Below are 20,213 nucleotides of genomic sequence, written 5' to 3'. Positions count from 1 at the left end.
GATATTCATCACTTTTCTCTGTGCTGTGTCAGCTTTATATTCTTATCCTTCACACGCTCTGTCCCTGAAAGCCTCAGTGTGCTCTGTTTCATACAGGTGCTGCATTTTTTCTTAGTTTGCAAAAAAAATAACTGCTGTCTAAATAAAAACAGTCACTTTTTTTTTGCTGGGTAATGCTGATTTTTAGTAGACAAATTACAAGCATATTGAACTATTCAGGAACCTGCATTTTATTAATTATTTTCACCTATTATATGTTATTGTAGCTTGATGTTCAGGGTTAAGGAACTTTTTGATATGCATGCCCTTGAGGTTCTGAGAGGACTATGCACAAAAACCTTCAGAAGTGAAGTGGCATTAGCAACAATTCCAGAAGTGTTTTTTGTTTCTGTGCGGTCTAGATAAAATGGTCTGGGGGCCCAGATGTTTAAACCAAAATAACTAAAAGCAGATTTGGACTTGCATGTAATCATTAACAGAGAATAACAAACACTGTTTGTAACGTTTTATAATTCCTTAATTTAAGTTCTCTGGCATTCTGCTAAACCCCAACTCATGAGGTTTGACCACAAAAATACAAAATCTGCCAGTTTTTATTTTTGGAGCTATAAGGAAGATTTGTAAGCTTAAGTATAGGAAACCATTCTGTGTAATGACCAAAAACAACTTGATAATGGTAACAGTTGTAAATAAATGTATTGTTATGTACTAAACAAGTTGACTTTAATTAAAGTAAATGTTTCCTTAATGCTTAGGAGAGTCACCTAGTCTTTTTTATAAACCATAGTATTTTTTGTGATTTGATTACAGTATTTTTAAATATTTTATTTCCTTATTTATTCTACTTTTTATGTGGAATTTTATTATTGGGGGAAAAAAACTGCATTGTAGTTTCACTAAACAGACACCAGGGGTGCGCAGTTGAGCAAGGCTGCAAGCCACTCCCCTAAGTCCTCCCATTGCCTCTAGCCCTCCCATTTCCTGTCCCCTTATCCGCCCTTCAGCACCCCACCCAACCCTCTCACTCTCACCCCCACCATCTGCTGCAGCATCGGACATTTTCTGACTCACAGCTGCCTGTGTTTGGGATCCATTTTATGCTTCATTCTATTCAACATAATGAAAGGAACAAGGAGTTCACAGACTGCATTCAGCAACGCATTTCGCAATTGAACAAAGCACATTCACTGCCTTTGTGTTATTGTACACTAAGCATATGTAATGTATACATATTTAGAAGCTGTAAACCACTTGTGCAGAGAAATAGGGTGCTGATTTTTTAAAACAGCTTTATTAACTTAATCTGTAGTGACTTCAGTAAAGAAAACAACTGTTCTTTTGGACTAAGTTCTGACAATTCTATAGATGGCAGATAATACTCTTCTAAAAAGTGACAGTAAAAGAAAAGCTTAACTGATAAAAAAAAAACTTTCATCGATCTTGATTATTAACATGTTCTTTTCACCTGTTTATTTACATAATCATGTTGTTTTTTTAAAAAAGTACATGCACTGCAAGTTACCCTTTTTTCTGTTGCACATATTAATCGAGCAAAATCTATATAAAATAACCTGTTTAACTTGAATATAAAGCAAATCAAAAACATTTGGCACAACTTGTATTGTTAGTGAATGACCACAAGGGGTGCGCAGTTGAGCTGATGACGGGAACTTTGTAATCAGGCCAAACATTTCAGACAATGAATTCTGTCGTCTGCTAGCCTATATTTTAAAAATAGCACTGACCTAATCTATAGAAAGTGTTATAGAAATGGGCTATGCTGGATTTTTGCAATTCTGTGAGTGTGTGTGTTTCAGGGAGACAGGAATGGGGTTTGTGGAGACTATTAACATTCAGAATCCTAAGTCTGACAGCCACACCCTGCAGCTTCAGAACCTGGCTTTCATGAAAACAGACCTTTTAAGGAGAGAGAGAGAGAGAGAGAGAGAGAGAGAGAGAGAGAGAGAACTGGAAGTGTGTGCGTTGGTGGGAGGAGGGGGTGTTACTTTTTTATTGTTTTATTCTTATTTTTTACTTGCAGTACCTAGAATGTTTTATTATTATTATTATTATTATTATTATTATTATTATTATTATTATTATTATTATTATTATTATTATTATGTTGAGTTCATTTCTTACTGGACATTCCTGTTCATGGCATGTAACAAACATGTTGACAAGCCTCAAGTGTAGAGACAGCTGTAAGATGTGGGTCTGTTGTATTGTATTGTCTAGAGATCCCTAAGGTCTAGTAACAGAGACAGGTGGGAAGTAGGCTAAATACAAAATTAATCCAATCAAAGAAAGTTAAAAGCTTCACAGAATACTACAGATAACCCTTAGAAATTATTAGCAATTACATTTGAGGGAAATAACCTAAGGAACAAAAAAAAAAAAAAAAAACGGTATTAGATGGGAAGAAGGTTTTAAACTACAGATCAATAAAGTAGGTAGCTAGCATTGTGAATGTTAAAAGAAGCATTTGAGAAAAAAAGTTCACTGAACTTGTTTCTAATTGTAGGAAATAGTGCATAAAATATTATACCTATTATATTGGACATTGAGCAACAGTGTGGGGGTGTTTCATTAAGGAGGCACAATTGTAAGTACTGAATAGAAGAGACTGAGGTACCCTTCTGTCTGTCACAACCTTCATACAGATTCTGAAGGTGTGGGTTCAATCATGTGCCTAAAACCTCCAGCATGACAGTAAAAAAGGCAGATAGTCCATCTTACTTGAACTGTTTTAAAAGATTGCTGATCTAATACGTTACTGGTTTGGAGATAGTAAGCACCACTACAGAAATGCCTGGTTTCCTCCTTCATTCACAAGTAGCAGGATGGACAATACATTCCTTTCCTGCACACACACACACACACAGTGCTTAATGTGATCAAAACAATACTAGTGATATGGTGTGCTTTTAAACACAGCTCTAATGTTCTATCCCTCCTAGTGTTGATTACAACATCTGAATACATTTAACTGTATATCCTGTTTAAACATGAACACATAATTGCAGTGGTTAATGATTAGATGATTTCTCTGCAGTAGTATGACTAACTGCAGATATTATGTTATTTTGTAATGTTTTTTTATTTTTTTATTTGAGGGTTTTTCCACTAACAGACAGCAGGGGTGTGCAGTTGAGCTGTAAACAGAATTTAATAAAATCCTCCACTGCAGTATTTAGCAGCCATTTTGTGGTTTAGGATTTCTGTGCTGCTGTCTCCATTTTATGAACAAGATGTATTTTTCCATTAGCAGAGTGAACATTACAACGTGCACAGACTTCAGAAGAGGTTAGAAGCACAGTGATAATGGATTAGGCTATAAAAGGACCAGCTAGTTAATAAATAGCAGGGCTTTGAGAAATCCCTAGCAAGAACCAGTACAGAACACAGATTTTTGCATGTATTAATGTATGTATGGGTGTATGTTGTATTATAGACTTCTATACATCTGTAGACATTTTAATGATAAAAAAAAATGTACTTGAATGAAATTGCTTATTTGTGTTTAATGGTAAGGCAAAAAAAGGCTAACGTTTCTAGTAACCTTTTATTCTTCAGAATTCATGTGATATTACATTAATATTAAAGAGCTTTTGAAAAAGTAGCATTGCTTTGATTCTTTACTAAGCAGAGCCACTTGTTTTAATGGATTAAAATGTGATGCCTGCATCAGCACCTAGGGAGGTGAGAATTTCTTGGGGTTGAACTAGGTAATGAGCACAGCCTTTGAGCTATTCAGGGATGCTGTGGATCACTTCTCCCTGGCGATGATGGTTGTTACCCACAGGGTTTGAGAGAGGAGGAGAGGGGAGCGAGGGAGTGTTGAAAAGGCTTCTTCTCCCTTGTGCTCAACTTACTGAATACACATGCCTCCTGCTTTTCAAAATCACCATTGTAGACTACATTTCAGATGGTCACATGCACATTTCAGCCTCAAGGGAATTCTGGAATGTGCATGGTTTATTTTACAATCTCGAGTCTTACTATAAATCCACACTGTATATATTTCTGGGGTTTGTGGTTGAGGACATCACCCAAACACACATTGTAATGTTTTTGAGTAGATTGAAATGCACTCTGGAATCCTAATTCCCATTAACACTGATTGCTTGTACTGTAAAAACAGGGCAGCAGAAAGTCTACCTTCTGAAAAGGGGGCTGTGTGCTAAGTCACTTGCTGCTTCTGTACCTTTTCACTTATTTTGCAAGTGCTCTTATATACTGTGAAAGGGGTCAATTTTCAACTACCCCCAACAATAGGACGCACTTCCTTTGAAAGGCAAACTGGGGTATTTGATTTATTTTTTAAGTTTGAAGTTTGTTTAGTTGTCTATTAGTAGTAGTAAAGGTTACAAACTATTGCTTGAAAATGGCTTTATCCATGCATTTTGCTCACTTTGTTGTTGTAAATGAATAGTCATACCACCCTCTTTGCTGATGCCCTCCCCTATTGTAAGACTTTTCAAACACCCCTGCCCAGTTGCCCAGTAGTGGCACATGGTAAGGGAGGCAGATCTGCAGTGTTTATGGGTTCATCCTAACACAGCTGCTAGATTAACCCCATCACATAGCAGGGTGACCCCACAAGCCATCTGTTCACAGCACAAGAAAACAATAGGCTGTTTCCCTATTGAGGTGTATAGAAATGATGATCAGTTCTGTAGGCATCTGCGGGATAAACAGCACGTACACTTGTAGAGTCTTCCCAGAATGTGATTCAAACTAGCAGTGAGATCTCAAGAAGGGATTGTGATTCAGGCTTCATAAACAACACATTTGTGTTCACTTTTGTCATTTGAAAAGCTGCTTTGAAAAAAACTCATATTCTGATTTAGTGTGACTTCATTCCCCACATACTGTGTGTTATTGCAAATCCAAGCTACATTCTGCATGGCTGAGTATCTTTCTTTTATTGCCAGCTCCTCTGAACTTAGCTATTCATTTCTTGTTCTATCCTGTCTCCCCCCTCTTCCATGACCTTTGGGTGCACCGATGTGACGCTCCAGTATTGAACAGATTAAAGTGCATGAGCTGTATGGGGTTTCCATCTGCAGCTTGCAGGCACTGCCTACTCAAATCTGAGGTCATCAGTTGGCATAAATGAAGGAGCAGCTGCTTGATGTACTGTTAAGTTTTCAGCAGTTTTGCATCTGGTCTGGTTATGGAGGAATTAATTTGTCTGTAAAATAAATAAATACTGCGTATGAATAATACTGCTTGTGTCTGAAAACCCAGATGGCCCGATTTTTAGAATTTGGGATGACCGTTTGCCTTTGCACTTGCTTGTTTTGGTTTCTAGCATAGTTAGATGTGTCCAGTTGCAGCAGTAACCATAGATTTCTGAGTTCCACACAAAATAACTAACTCCACTGAACACAACAGACCAGTTAACAGGACCGAGTCAAGTTGTATGCCCCAGTATCATTTTGTATTAATTATTTCCACATAAAACATTTGAAAATGGGGGCTCCCGAGTGGCGCATCCAGTAAAGGCGCTCCGCGCAGGATGTGCCCTATAGCCTGGAGATCGCACGTTCGAATCCAGGCTATGTCACAGCCGACCGTGACCGGGAGTTCCTAGGGGGCGGCGCACAATTGGCTGAGCGCTGCCCGGGTAGGAAGGGCTTAGGTCGGCAGGGGAATCCACGGCTCACCGCGCATCAGCGACCCCTGTGGCCGATAGGGCGCCTGTGGTTCTGCAGTGGAGCCGCCAGATCTGTGTTATCCTCCGGCACTATAGGTCTGGTGGCATTGCTGTGGATCTGCAGTGCGAAAAATGACATTTGAAAATATTGTATGTAATTATAGTAGGGAGAAGCATGTTAGTGCTAAAACAGGTACAATGCAAGCAACTGAACATATGGTAAGCAATCACTTTTTTTTTTTCCTCGAGATAGTGACACACAGAAACACCCTGTTATTATAGATAATCCTCTAACTTTATGTATCTAATAAAGAAAATAGGTTGATTAACTGATTTACAGTAAGCATGTAATGTAATATTCCACACTTCATGGTGTCTGGATCAATGAGTTCTTTGTTCCTTGTTAGAGTAGATGTCTGTTTTTCATTGACTTATGAATGGGCAGTATACATAACAATAACTGCATTGTCGCTAATTGTCCAGACGTTTTATTTCTGTACTCAATGCAGTCTCATGAACTTATGAATAGTGTGAACTGTATTTGTTTCACACAACTGCTGAAACATACTGCTTTGAACGGATTCATTGACTATTTGATCACAGAGCAGTGTATGCCCATTTGTTTGTTTTATTTCAATGTGTAAACTGTCCCTGGCTGAAAAAGGGTTAACTAATTCTGAGCATGTGCTCTTCTACAAAGATTGCTAATTTACAAAATGACTGGACTCCATCAATGTAATGCATTTATCCCATAAACATGATTACCAAAGACATGATATCATATCCAGCCAATCAGGAACCTCCCTGGAGACCCTCAGAGTGTGTAGGGCTGTAGAGGAGGGGGCACTCTTCAAGCAGCTTGTGTTCTTTATGTGGTGAGGGGGAGGGGGATATACAGTGTGAAATATAGACCTTGGCACATTACCTTGATTATGTTTTATAGAGACATTGGGTATACTGCACTAATGTTCACAGCCAGCTTAAAGAGCATCTCGGTAGGGCTCTCAGTTGTGTCTTTTCATGAATTAAAGTAACCTGTCCCCTGCAACGCTTTACAGTGGATGCAAGAAGTACCACATTTGTTCTATGTGGTATTTCTTACTGATGTATTTTTTAGAAACATGGTGTTTTGGGAGGACAGGTTAGTATATATATATATATATATATATATATATATATATATATATATATATATATATATATATATATATATATATATATATAGTTTGTTGTTGACTTTCACCCTGTGTGGAGTCTTGTCTGATTAGAGAAATTGTAAATAAAAAATATAGTGAGAGTCAATAAGAATTTCCTACAAATATAGAAATGCAAACGTGTGTGTGTGTGTGTGTGAAAGTTCCCTTTATCACAGAGACATCGGTCGACCTTATGCCAAAGCCCTCACAAAGAAAAGCACGGCTCCTGTAATGGCGGTTTGATTGAAATTGACAAATGTTTGGATGTTTGGGTTCTCATGATATATCCCTGCTAGGGCTTTGAAAATATGTGGCACAAGAATGCAAAGGGTCAGGGCTTGAAGAAGTACCATCTCAGTGTGACCTGAACTACTATTTTCTGTGGATGTCTTATAGAGACTGTACTCCTCCGAAGCTTTATAAATGTTTTAAGTGCACCCATCAGTTTCTGAATGTAACATGCATTGCTGAGCAGCCTTGTACCTTGTGCAACCTTTACCTCTTAAATATAATACCTCAGCAAAAGCACCATATTAATGCACGTACACTGCGAGAATGTGGCATGTTGTGTGTGTCACGCACAGCTTGTGTATAGCACTAAATTATCCTAACATTTCTAAAAGACTAGAAGCCCTTCATAGTATGGTATTAAACAGAAATTCAAGCTTCTTAAAACCACTGTCTCTTTTAATGTTTAGAATATGTATATCTGAGAATACTAGCCTGCGGCATTGAATGATTTTAAAAGATAAAAAATAAGTGTATTTCACACCCACATAATGTTCAGTCATCCTTCCAGCAGTGTTGTCTGATCAATACCGTTTCTTTAATCCTCTTTTTTTTCTTTTTCTACTACAGTGAAAAAAGAACAGGATGGAACAGATGACAAGAAAATGGCTCAGAAGAAGAAGGTGAAAGAATTGAAAGTGCTGGATGGTAAAACTGCACAGAATCTGTGTAAGTATATCAGCCCCCTTTTCATGCCTTGCTATGACCAGCAAGTAGCCCACATGGTAACTCCCATATTACTTCAGATCAGTCTTTTGTAAAATATTAAATTGAGACAATTGTAAGGTATTCTTCTTTCTATTAAATAGTAAACAAACATCTGATCTGATAAGAAAAAAGTGTAAAACAAACAAACAAACACTACCACTACTATTACTACTACATGTATAATAATAATACTAATAATAACTGGGGGCCGTCATTAATGGGTATGTCTATTCAGTGTCATTAGAGATCTGATATTAGGAGAAGTGGGTATGGTTTATTCTGTCAATGAGTTCTAGCTACATACTAAACAATTACCTGTCCCTGCTTCACAAGTCTCATTTTTAAGAGCAGTCAGGGTTAATTACTCTGTACAGGGACAAACATTATAGAGTAAAAAAAGATTGAAATATAAACGTGTCAATTTTACTGGCTGTCTTTCTCTTTTATTACAGTAAGTTGTATACAGCATCCAACCAGATGTAAATGTGTGATTATTTCTGAGACAGTTGCACATAAACAGTAGTAAACCTGAGTAACTGTCCTACAATACAATACAACAGCTTTAATATAACATAAATGCTGTGGTGTGATTATTTAAATGACATTTTCCATGGACTCATTCTGTTCAATAAGGAACACAGAATGACGACTCATGAAGTATTTATTTAACGCTGTTTTACTTTCTATTACCGTATTTGCAGCTGTGGTACAGGGTGGTAAACTATTCTAGACACTGTCTTTCTGTAAAATGTAGGCATGAGGTAAGGTTGTTAAATAAATTCACTCTGTCCAACTCTCTGATAGCTAGACATTGAGTTTGGTTTTATATTGAGGCTGTAGGTTTTCTACTTCTTGAGGTCAGCCCCTAACCTTATAGCCAAGAAAAGCTAACTATACTCTGAGATCATACTTTTGCAGCACGCTGTTGCATATAACTGCATGTTAATACTTTTTACATGTAAGGGTCTTGGGTCCCTCAAAAATACTAGCTCATAGAACAAACTTCGAATAAAGAGAACTAGAATGTGTTATTGCTTTGTATTGTATTGTATTTTCTCTCGTCAGCTATCTTCTTGGGATCTTTCCGACTTCCATACGAGGAGATAAAGAACGTTATCCTCGAGGTCAACGAGAGTGTCCTCACTGAGTCTATGGTGCAGGTACTGCTTTACCATTTGTATAATTGTGGCAAGCTTTCACTGTTGTTTTCCATTCTGGAGAGTCTTTATTCTAGCACTGCATATGCACATCCTTAAAGAAACCCCAGAAGCAGTGTGTTCTTAAGAGTCTTTTTAATTTCCCTCTCGCAGGAGCACAACTGACCTCCTGTTTCCCCTCTACTTGTCTGATACTGTTTATACTGTAGAGCTGGAATCCTGCTGCATTCCCATCAACAATTAAAGAACCTGCAGCACTTGGCTGCAGTGTCACAGCAGTAAAGCAAATTGTTCCACCCCTGTGCTTTGTGTTGTTTTACTGTGGATTTAGATATTTTTAGGTACAAATCTTGCTGACTGCCAAAACATTCACCACACACGGCAATACAGAAACAAACAAACAGTAGCATGCCTCAGCTAAGGCTACAATCTTGGGTCCTAACCTTGAGCAAGTCATTTTTCCTACTGATGTTTTAGCTGCAGGGCCTTTCTGAAAAAGTGTTGTTTCTTCTGTAGGGTTATCTGCTTCCTGCAGAGCGACTGTTATACTTAAATTCCTTGAAAGACAAAGGCTATCAGTTTTTTTTTTTGTTTTTTTTTAATGCATTCTTAGTTTCAAATATAACCATTATCTGTTTCCTGTATACAGTTTAAGGTTGCACATGAGATGACAATACGTCTAAATAAGACAACATAAAAGCACCACTGTCGGTTTTACATTAAGGTGATGACTGCAAATAACAGGCTGGTTTTGCAGACCCTGATTAGCACTAATTGAGGACTTTATCTAAGGTAATGTTAGAAAGTCCATTACTGTTTTTTTGGGGTCTATGAAACCAGCCGTATATGTCTTTACAGTAGGTGCCATTGAAAAAATAATCAGAACCTCTTGTGAATGAAGTAGACTGGTGTACTAGGCTGCCTCAAAACTTAAACCTGACTTTTTGTCACTCGCAGAACCTGGTTAAGCAGCTTCCAGAAGCAGAGCAATTGAGTGTGTTGTCAGAAATGAAAGGGGAATATGATGATCTGGCTGAGCCTGAACAGTTCGGTGTTGTGGTGAGTTGAGACGCACAAGTCTGTCCAGTATGTATTTAATAATTTCCATGTCAATGTAAGTCACAGTAATACAAAATAATGCCCACCAGATATTTCAAGCATCATTATCAATTTGTTTTTGGAACCACAGCTTTTGATCATATTTAGAAATGGGGGTTAAATCACTCTATATTATAGCAACCTATAATTTAACACTGTAGCTAATGTAATGTGACCTCATTTTCTGATGCACTGCAATTTCAGATAGCTGTATTGCATCAATCAAGGCCTTTGGAGTTAAACACATTGTTTAATTTACAGAGTTACATCCAAATGCAAAGAGCACTGTACACAGTACATCAAGTGAATCAAGGTTACAGAAAGAACTGATGCATTCAGTAGTCCATTCCCCATACTAATACTGAGCGTGTGGGATGGTCTGTGTGGGGGAGGGTTGTCTCGTTAACTCATTGCACGAGTTGCAAAGCAATTCTGAATCATCCAATGTGTCATTAAATTGTGAGTTTTAACTACATTGTTTGTTAGCTTTGTCACCAGACACAAGTTATTGCCTGTATTCTACAATCCCTCCCCAATATACACACCCAATTTTAGTTGTCTATTCTACAGTGAGATTTGCTTGTGTGTTCTGTATTTGCATTTTATTTTCACCCTGATGGAGATGAATAAACCCTGGCACAGCAATATAGTGAAGGCCAACGTGCACCTATCTGTGAAATGTAAATTTGTAAATGCATCTTGAATACAAATTAAGCTTATACAATTGTGGGGGTATATGGATGAAATCTGTTCGTTGACCGGTATCTCACATATATCTAAAGAATCACTTATTGTTATGAAACTTTGTGCTGCTTTTCCCTTCCCTGTATCACAGATCAGCACTGTGCCAAAGCTTCATGTTCGTCTGAACGCCATCCTGTTCAAGCTGCAGTTTGATGAGCAGATCAACAACATCAAGCCAGACATTGTGTCTGTGATTGCCGCCTGCGAGGAGCTGAGCCAGAGTGAGAACTTCTCCAAGTTACTGGAGCTCATCCTGTTGGTCGGGAACTTCATGAACGCGGGTTCAAGGAACGCCCGCGCCTTTGGCTTCAGCATCAGCTACCTCTGCAAAGTAAAAAAATAATGATAAACGGTTCATTTACAGATTATGGCTGAATTACAGTGGCATTTATAACAGCCACATAAAACAAAAAAATCTTTCACACAACAATACCGTTTTAGAGACCATTGAAGTTCACTTGAATAATACTATTGGCTAAACATTATGTACCCATTTGGGTTTTAGGCACTGTTTTTTTTCTGACTACAAACACTCAAGTCTGAAAATGTATGTCTGACACTTCAATTTCAAGTTATGCCCAAGTCCCAAGAGTTGAATGAAATACCAGACTTCAGGACATCCTGTTGTGCTTAAAGGTTTATTATGTAGTTTTTATTTTATTTATTTGTCTGATCTCGGTTTTTCCTTCCCTCCTCAGCTTCGAGACACCAAGTCTGCTGATCAGAAGATGACTCTCCTGCACTTCCTAGCTGAGATCTGTCAGGAGCAGCACCCAGAAGTGTTGCACTTCATAGATGAACTGACCCATGTGGACAAAGCAAGCCGAGGTATGAGTGACTAAGCTCTACTATTAGAACTCAGCTTGCGGCCAGCTGATACCATAGCAACCAGGCTAGTAAACAGGGAAAGAATCTCCATTTTATAGTAGCTACAAACACAGTATTGTAAGTCAGGAAGGAATAAACCTTTCTAACAGTATTATAGCTAGAAATAATTCCATAAATCTTACACATTTTGCACTTCCATTAGCCACATAAGTCTCAAATGTGCAGCTTTTAAAGAAACACATGTTGACATAGGTGCGGAAAGAGGGGCCGCACTATTTACCTGGTGCAGAAAGATTGGCCAATGTAAAACTGTATTACATTCTTTCGAACACATGAAACATTCTCTTTGAACCATTGCTTTTGGGGTTAGGGTTAGGAATTAAGAACTGATTTAAATCCTAAATTCAGTATTCAAATTCTCTCAGCTGGCCTGTCGCTTAAAAGCCTGGCCCATCTTTCTAAACCAATGCTAACATCTTCCTACCGGTAGGTTAAAGAAACTTCTTGGTTTTCTTGCCTTGCCTTTGAGGAAGTATGCTGCTGCTTTACTTCCTTGGTCATTTCACCCCAGCAGTGTCTGCAGCGTCAAACATGTACTATTGGCTGAAGGCATGTTAGTCAACAGAGGAAGCAGCTGATTGGCTATTGACAGGAATTAAGCCAGTGAATGGGTTGGGATTTCTTTAATCTAGTGTAGTACCCAATTTCATGTTTGAAAATGGATATAAGTGTGTGCTTAAACATGTGTGTCTTTCAAAACTGTACATTTGAGAGCTGTATAATGGGTGCATGTGCATGGTAGAGAAAATGTATGTACTGTTCTGTTAGCTGCAATTACTTTAACTAGCTGTTTAGTTGAAATTTGTTATTTCTTTTAAACAATTCTGAACGCTTGATCTTCAATGTATTCCTCCAGTTTCTGCTGAAACGCTACAGAAGAACGTAGACCAGATGTTAAAGCAGATTTCCAACTTGGAGAAAGATGTACAGGCATTCCCTCCAACCACCAACGAGAAAGACAAGTTTGTGGAGAAGATAGAAATATCCTTTTAAAAATGAAGTTTAAGATAACAACCATGCTAGTTCTGACCACAGAGTCCTTCACAAAGGAACACGTGAGGGACATTGCATTCTGTTGTTGTGTCAGCCCAATTTGCGTTCTTCAAACAAGTAGACCACTTCACTTCATCTTCATAAAATATATGCTGTTTCGTGCTGAATCTAAAACAAGTTAAAGCCAGGATACAGAGATTCAGATCAAATAACCAGCAAAGTGTGGCTGACTTTGTTGTAGTTAACAAAAAAAAAAAAACATCTAGATCAAATGGTTGTATGTAAGTTAGTGAATTTTAAAGCAGTCAGTTTGTAGTTTATTTTCTCTATCCTTTTTATTTATTTTTCTAAGGCCGATTAAGTCATGTTCAAGCCTACTGGGAATAAAAGCAAAAACTGCATTAGATAATTATCCCTGTTATCAGCACGGTCTGAAAGTCATTTTTCATTACAATGTACTTTCATTGATTAAAGGCACTGCTACAGTACATTCCTTTAAGTAATTTACAGCACCTTATAAACATCATCCATATTAATAAGACAGCATGAACACAAGTTTTGGTGATTGTGTCTGCACTGGATTAATTATATATTGATTGTATACACATTTCTTGTGGTTTTTTTTTAGATACAGTGGTATTATTAGTTAATCGTATATGATGTCCTTGAGCTTGGGTAGCCAATATACGTTTTAAATGTTAAACCACCAGGAAATGTAGTTTAAAAATTAGTATAACTATACGCTGCATGAAGGCCAATATATGTGTTTGTTTCATATTAATTAGTGACAGACCAATTAAACAGAGAGGTTATTGATGGTGTCACGGTGCAGTAGTTAACAAGGATTTCATTTGTGGTGGTGTTCCAATTTTCTCATTAATTTGAGCCATATTACTATTAATACACATAGGGGCTGATGTAAGGATAGGCGCAGTGCAAAAAATAGCACCTGCAAAATCCAAATTGCCAAGCAGCCAGGCAATTATTTTGCACTGCGGCCTATGTAAGCTTAAGAGCAATGCAAATTACTCAAAACGCACAAATAATGAGCTGCAATCATGATCATGAGGGTTGCAACGAGCACCACCTGTGCATCGGGCTGTTTAGTGGCCGCACTTACAGCTGAGTTAGGAGTACGGAGAGCAGTAGATGCTGTATATGATTTCTGGAGCATGAAAATCAAACCAAATAAAATATTTCATAGGAAGGGCAGTAAAGTCCTCTTGGCGCACGGATAGCGGGTGCAGAACGCCAGGTGAAGAACATACGTCTTTACATACGTCGCATTTTTAGTGACCACTAAAGTCCCACTTTATGCCAGCTAAACATATTTTTTGGCAGCCGCAAATAACTTTGCACTTATCCTTACATCGGCTCTAATAAAATATTAAACATGGGGTTCTATTTGACCTGAACTATGGCAAATCTAAATCACTGTTTTAGATAAATTCAGTAGACTTCAGTATCTTAAAACAATGCTATATTCCACCGCCGTTCATGAGAAAGACTGAAGCCTTGAATCAATTATATTGATTGGATTTTCTGCAGACCTCAAGAACTATGTCATGGATATTATTAAACAAGGGGCATGATCATTTTTAAATTAGCTCAAAAAATCAGCCTTTTCTTCTTCATTTCTGTATGAAGAATATGTTGCAGTGAACGCAGGCTGTCAAACTAAATTCATAAATATTGGCTGGCTTTCCATATTAAATAGCATAAGAACAGAAAGGAAAAAAAAAATAAGAATGCCTCATCTGTCACCTGGTAGAAGCGCAGCCGCGTGGTGCGCAGGGCGAGTCATACAGCGTAGGTTCATGTCCTGGCTGTGTGAAGTAGGCCGGTCTTCGCTGGGGACTCCAATGGGTGCATCACAGTGGCCCAGGCATTCCCGTGGGTTAGGGAGGCAAAACCGGCAGGGACTGTTTCTCCTCATCGCTCTACAGCGAACCCTGCTAGCCAGGCGCCCAGTGCGCTCAGAGCGGACACCTGCAAGCTGGCCTTTGTCCTCCAAAGGTCGGTAGCTCGCTGACATCCGCTCTCGAGTTCCTGGGTGAAAAAGGAATCTGGCCTGGTCGTGGGATCGGAGGACGCCCACTGAATCTTTGGGTCTCCTGAACCATATGGGGAATTACTGCAGTGAGGAGAATTGGGAATTCCAAATTGAGAGAAAATGGGGGGAGTGCCTCATCGATTCATTGAGTGAGATATTAATCTCTGGTATAAATTAACTGCACTACTGGCTGAAGATAAAACGTAACTCATTTTTCAAGTTCTTTTGAAACAGTTTGTAAAAGGAGAAGAAAAAAAGTATTCCAACTCATGTGTCCTGCTGCTATCGTATTCATTTGTGATATTCTATATCCTGGGGCATTTCATGTATCCTGAGAAGTTTTAATATCATAGATTCGAGATAGATTGTACCAGATTGTCTCATTCTGCTTTGTAAACTGTGTGTGATGTGGCTTTCTGGAGATAATGAATCACCCTTTTTTTCATGTCCAGCTATTTGTGGAAAGTGGGGAGAGAACATTTGAATATCTAATATATTGTAGTCACCAGCCACTGAAACACATACCCTGATGTACAATAACAGAAGGTAGGGGCCGCAGTAAAGAAACAGGATTTCTGCATTGCTGCCAGAACATTTTGGTTTATAATTGCAACTTTTAAAGTAAGCGTCGCTTCCAATTGTATTGTATTTTTGTTTAATGTACAAGTCTGTGTAAGGTGCGTTACATATAAAAGCTACTCTTCAGTTCCAGTTGCCTGCCATAAATGTATGTAACACAGGTTATCAGCTAAAGTGTCCAACCACTGCCTTTTGGCCACAGTTTTCTTCTGGTTTTTTTTTTATTTCTGACAAAATACTGCTGTGCACTAGATAGTTCTGGAGTTACTGTACTAATATAAAAACACTGTCTTACTTGGCCTATTTGATTAATTCCAGTACAAACAAAGACAATTACGTTTGAAGCTACCTTCTCTTTAATTAAGGTTAATAACACTTAGGGGTAAATGTCTTTGCACAGAGGCCAGGCTGTTTCAGATTAAATAAATGTTAATTAGCCTGTTCGCTACAGAATACAAAGGATTTGTTGCTATTGTCATACCAAAGCTCCATGAGAGACCCAAGTAGTAACTAATGATCTGTTTTGAATTGGTCTTGCTGTAGGGGCAGAATACTGAATCAATTGTGCATTTCAGCTGTTCCAATTAACATTTTGAGTACCGGATCAGACACAGTATTTTGCTTTAGAACACAGTAATTTGCTTTAAAAATGTCCATTATGTCCTCAAGACTTAGTAGGTGCCCTCGTGTGGGAAAGTATTTTAAACAGTGTTGAATCAGCATAACTAGTCTGGCAAAACAGGAAGTCTGTTGAACATATCTACCTCTCCCACTGTTTACAGTATGTTCACCTTTGGATTTCAGGGGGTAAAATCTGACCTCCATGCTCACATGTGAGGTAATTGCTGTTTGTTTCCTTGGTAGTGAAGTTACCAAAATATATAGGAATATATTGTGTCACTTTACTGTAGGTAACAAAACATCTTTGAAAACGATAAGGTCAACAAACATGTTTAGTACAGCATTGCTAAGATACACATCAATACAACCTCTCTCAAATATACTATAGAACTGTACTTTTTTTTCTTTATTTTTTTCATGCTTTAAATTGCAGTTGCATATTCAATTCTGTGTGAAAGTACTGTTTAAAAACTTGGTTAAACACCTCTTTTCCCCCCAAAGTGGTGAAATCTGTCTGGTTGAGTCTGCTCTTTATTCCCTTAACCCTGGGTCTGCACAGTTTTGTCAAGACTGCCCGAGAGCAGTATGAGAAGCTGGCCCTCATGTACAACAACATGGAGAAGCAATATGAGGACCTGGGGGCCTACTTTGTCTTTAACCCCAAAAAGATATCTGTGGAGGAGTTCTTCGGGGACCTCAGCAACTTCAAAAGCATGTTCCAGGTGAGTGGAAAACTATAAACATTTCCTGTTCATTACCTTAGAGGAATATACAGTAACCTGCATACAGTCATGAAAGCTAAGTTAGAATGCACTTCGGTTCCTCCGAGAAACAGGATGCCGTAGATTGTGATAGAAATGATCTCATGATTAAAGAACAAAGAAATAAATAACCTAAACCAACTGAATCGGCACACACTGTTTTAAAAGAGCAGATGCTCAGAAGTACTGACCAATGAAGCAGATGAATTTCCGCAAAGTAGCCTGAAATAATAAACATTAAATCGGTTAGCTGTGCTCCTATGATAACGGCCAGGTAATCAAGTGAAGAAACTGATCAGTTGCTGACTCTGGGCTTAAATACAATGGAATCTTTAACTGTACTGGCTTGACACTTTATCACCAAGTGAAGGGACACTATACACTGTAGCTCCTAGTTCATCCTCCACTGATCATACCACAGTGGATTGTAGAGTAAGATGTCTAATCATAAACTCAGTCAAGGGAACAGATGCAGTTAACCATACTTGAGAATAGAACTTGAGAATAGCTCCAGAGAGCACAAACAATATTCTATTCTCTAGTACATGAACACAGATACCTGTACCACAACTCTTATCACAGTCTGGAAGTGACAGCCAATTAAGATATGCAGCACTACTGTATATCTTGTACCATGATTTGATCTCACGCATGCTAATCTAAAACTAACAGAACTGCTCCCTTGTGTCCTTCAAATAACCATAATTGTAATTGTACTGATGGAAGTTTAATGCTAAAATCTAGGCTGCATCTTAGCAAAACATCCTTTGGTTATGCATCCACTGAATTGTGAAATAATATTCCCAATGGGAGCAGGAAATCTTTGTTTTTCACAGTGACCGCTTTATCAATCTTCATGCACTTCAATGACCTCTATTCAAATGTTGAGATGTGTAGGTTAAGTATCTATATAAGTGGCCTAATTTACTATAATGGTTTATATTTTAATGTTTGCATGTTATCTTTTGTGTGTGTGTGTATGCATTGTAAGTGTTAGTTTAATACCATTTGAAACATTTCAGGAACCAATCCAAGCACATGTTTCTCTTTCTTAATAGTAGTTTGGGAAATACAAGTGCACACAATATCAGCAAATGTTTAATTAGCGGTACAAAATAAAGGTGTCATTTGTATTTATGAAAACAAAAAAAAAAAATTATTATACTAAAGCACAGAAAAATGCAATTATCTATAAACTAGTATATGCAACCTTATCAATAATGTTCTAGAGAAACCATGTACCCAGGGACAGGCTTTACAACCAAAGCATTATAAGATTTGAGAGATTTCACACTTTAATAATATAATATAATAGTATCTATTTTTATATAGTGCCTTTCATAGTGGACCACCATCACAAAGCGCTTTACAGAGGTAGGCTGTGAACTCTGCATTATATGCAGAGTCACTTACAATAGGACATTGATTTAAAATCTCATCCGCAGGATGGAGCACAAGGAGGTCAAGTGACTTGCTCAGGGTCACACAGTGAGTCAGTCAGTGGACTTTAACATGGACGTTTACTCAGCAGGGTAGTAGTTCTGATATCATCTTTTTTTTTAAGCAGTCCACTTCAGGTGGCTAAAGGCTATTCTTGTTCCATTTCAAGTCATTTTAATAAATACATACACAGGTATGCGCATCATGCAATTGCAGATGCCACTAATAAAAGGCCTAGCTCCAAGTGATTACCTGGTTATGAGGTGCTCGATCAAGGCAATCTCAACCATTGTCCAGTCTGCTTTTATAATATATTAAATACCTTGTTTGTCATCTTCAGCAAGCGGTGAAGGAGAACCAGAAAAGGAAGGAGGCAGAGGAGAAAATCCGCAAGGCAAAACTGGCGAGGGAGAAAGCAGAGAGGGAGAAAGAAGAGAAACAGAAGAGGAACCAACTCATCGACATTAATGCCGGTAAGAGGGAATCCTTTACCTAGGGAAAGAAACATGTCACCTGTTCAAAACACCAGAACTGCTTTGTGGTGTTCTTACAATTCTACAATGATAAAAAATACAATAATAGACAACATACCACAGAAAAGTTAACATAGACTCAGTGAGGGTACTAACGTGAACAAAACACTTGGCTCAGTATAAATGCTTGCAATCTCAGAGTTCCATGATCAAGCTGTTCACAAATTTGATGAGACACTCTTTAATTCTAAGTTTGTGAGTCAAGAATTACGGAGTGATTCAGGAACACTCTTAAATGATTAACTGGTTCACTTGCCCCGTGGTAAGTTGTAAGAAACGTGACAGCTAACAGAAGGCTCATGGTTGCTTGGCTGACAGCACAGTGATCTCTCTTTGGGACTGAAAGTAGCCTGCCAGGATAATAGTAACCCCTGTAGAGCAATGAACTGCTGGTGAAGAACACATGCTGTGCAAAGGAGGTTGTATGGGTCCCAGCTACTGACATTTTAAGATTGTGTTCCTCCTGTTTTAGCTTCATAACTTTGCCACTTGACTCTTTAACATGTCCAGAAGGTTATTGTGGCATAGCAGTTCCTACCCCTCATCATAATGTTCAGAAGCATAAAGGGACCTCTCTCTTTACTTAAGATGTCCACTTGCAAACAGATATTTTTAATGTTTTAATTGTCAGGATTGTTTGTACTATAAAGGTTACTTCTGGTGGTATTTTGATATCAGTTAAGTTTCAAATGTAGTGAATAGAAAGGGAAGGATTAAATAATTAATAGTTTTTCCTAAAAAGTTATACTAAAAAAAAAATATCTTATGAGTACTGAACTACCTTCTTCTCCCAAGTAGAGGGCGCTCAGAGTTCAGATTACAGTATATTGGTCTGTCGATCTGTGCTGTATTGTAGTGTACTCTGTGAAAAAGGGCTTCAAAATAAAAAAAAATAGCTCCCTTGCCTACAATCTATAACATTCCCCCCCGGGAACAAAGGATAAAAGCATTTCCCTTGGTTGTCTAGCTTCACCTGCCACTCTGAATTGCTTCAGTATCTTTTGAGTTAGTGAGCTAGCTTAAAAAGATTACACTTGCGGCTACTCTGAATTGATTAATCCACTTTTTAATCAGCATAGATGGGATTCACACAGATATGAGCAGAAGTGACTGTATATGTGTGTTGGTGGTAGTTTTAAACCTCAGGAATATGAAAAGTTTTAAATCACTGTTATGTATACATTGCACTTTCTTTACCCTGAAGTTTAATATTATGCATCTATTCCTGCTTTGTGCTGCCTCATCCATGTTATACATTTTGTATCAGTACTTAATTAAAATAAATCCCCAACTTGTGTAAATGTTAACCTGTTGTAAATACACATAAAAGTTTAATCATTTTGTCAAAAGCTGTGAGTAATGCCTTACTAGTAGTCAGATAAGGTTGGTACACTCAGGCTTAATATGGTAAATAGAGTAATGTTTCTTCAAGTGTTGTTCAGTTCCCAAGTAAAGAGTCACTGCATCCCATCCTGTCTGATTGTGTAATCGT

At 38.0% G+C, this 20,213-nt stretch overlaps 1 protein-coding gene across 1 annotated transcript in view; it reads left to right on the top strand.

The window, feature by feature from the left end:
* The window catches only part of LOC131699630 (protein diaphanous homolog 1-like), a 59,732-nt gene that overhangs the window by 14,598 nt on the left and 24,921 nt on the right, over positions 1 to 20,213 (top strand). The window contains exons 2-9 of the mRNA XM_058996802.1: positions 7,717 to 7,815; positions 8,920 to 9,014; positions 9,969 to 10,070; positions 10,945 to 11,184; positions 11,552 to 11,681; positions 12,598 to 12,723; positions 16,546 to 16,709; positions 18,529 to 18,661. Of these exons, the coding sequence (XP_058852785.1) occupies positions 7,752 to 7,815; positions 8,920 to 9,014; positions 9,969 to 10,070; positions 10,945 to 11,184; positions 11,552 to 11,681; positions 12,598 to 12,723; positions 16,546 to 16,709; positions 18,529 to 18,661 (1,054 nt within the window). The 5' untranslated portion in view covers positions 7,717 to 7,751. The remainder of the gene's footprint in view (positions 1 to 7,716; positions 7,816 to 8,919; positions 9,015 to 9,968; positions 10,071 to 10,944; positions 11,185 to 11,551; positions 11,682 to 12,597; positions 12,724 to 16,545; positions 16,710 to 18,528; positions 18,662 to 20,213) is intronic.

Source organism: Acipenser ruthenus, chromosome 23 (genome assembly GCF_902713425.1).
Source record: "Acipenser ruthenus chromosome 23, fAciRut3.2 maternal haplotype, whole genome shotgun sequence".
NCBI lineage: Eukaryota > Metazoa > Chordata > Actinopteri > Acipenseriformes > Acipenseridae > Acipenser > Acipenser ruthenus.
Note: the sequence above shows the minus strand (reverse complement) of the source record. Positions and strands in the feature narration are given on the sequence as shown.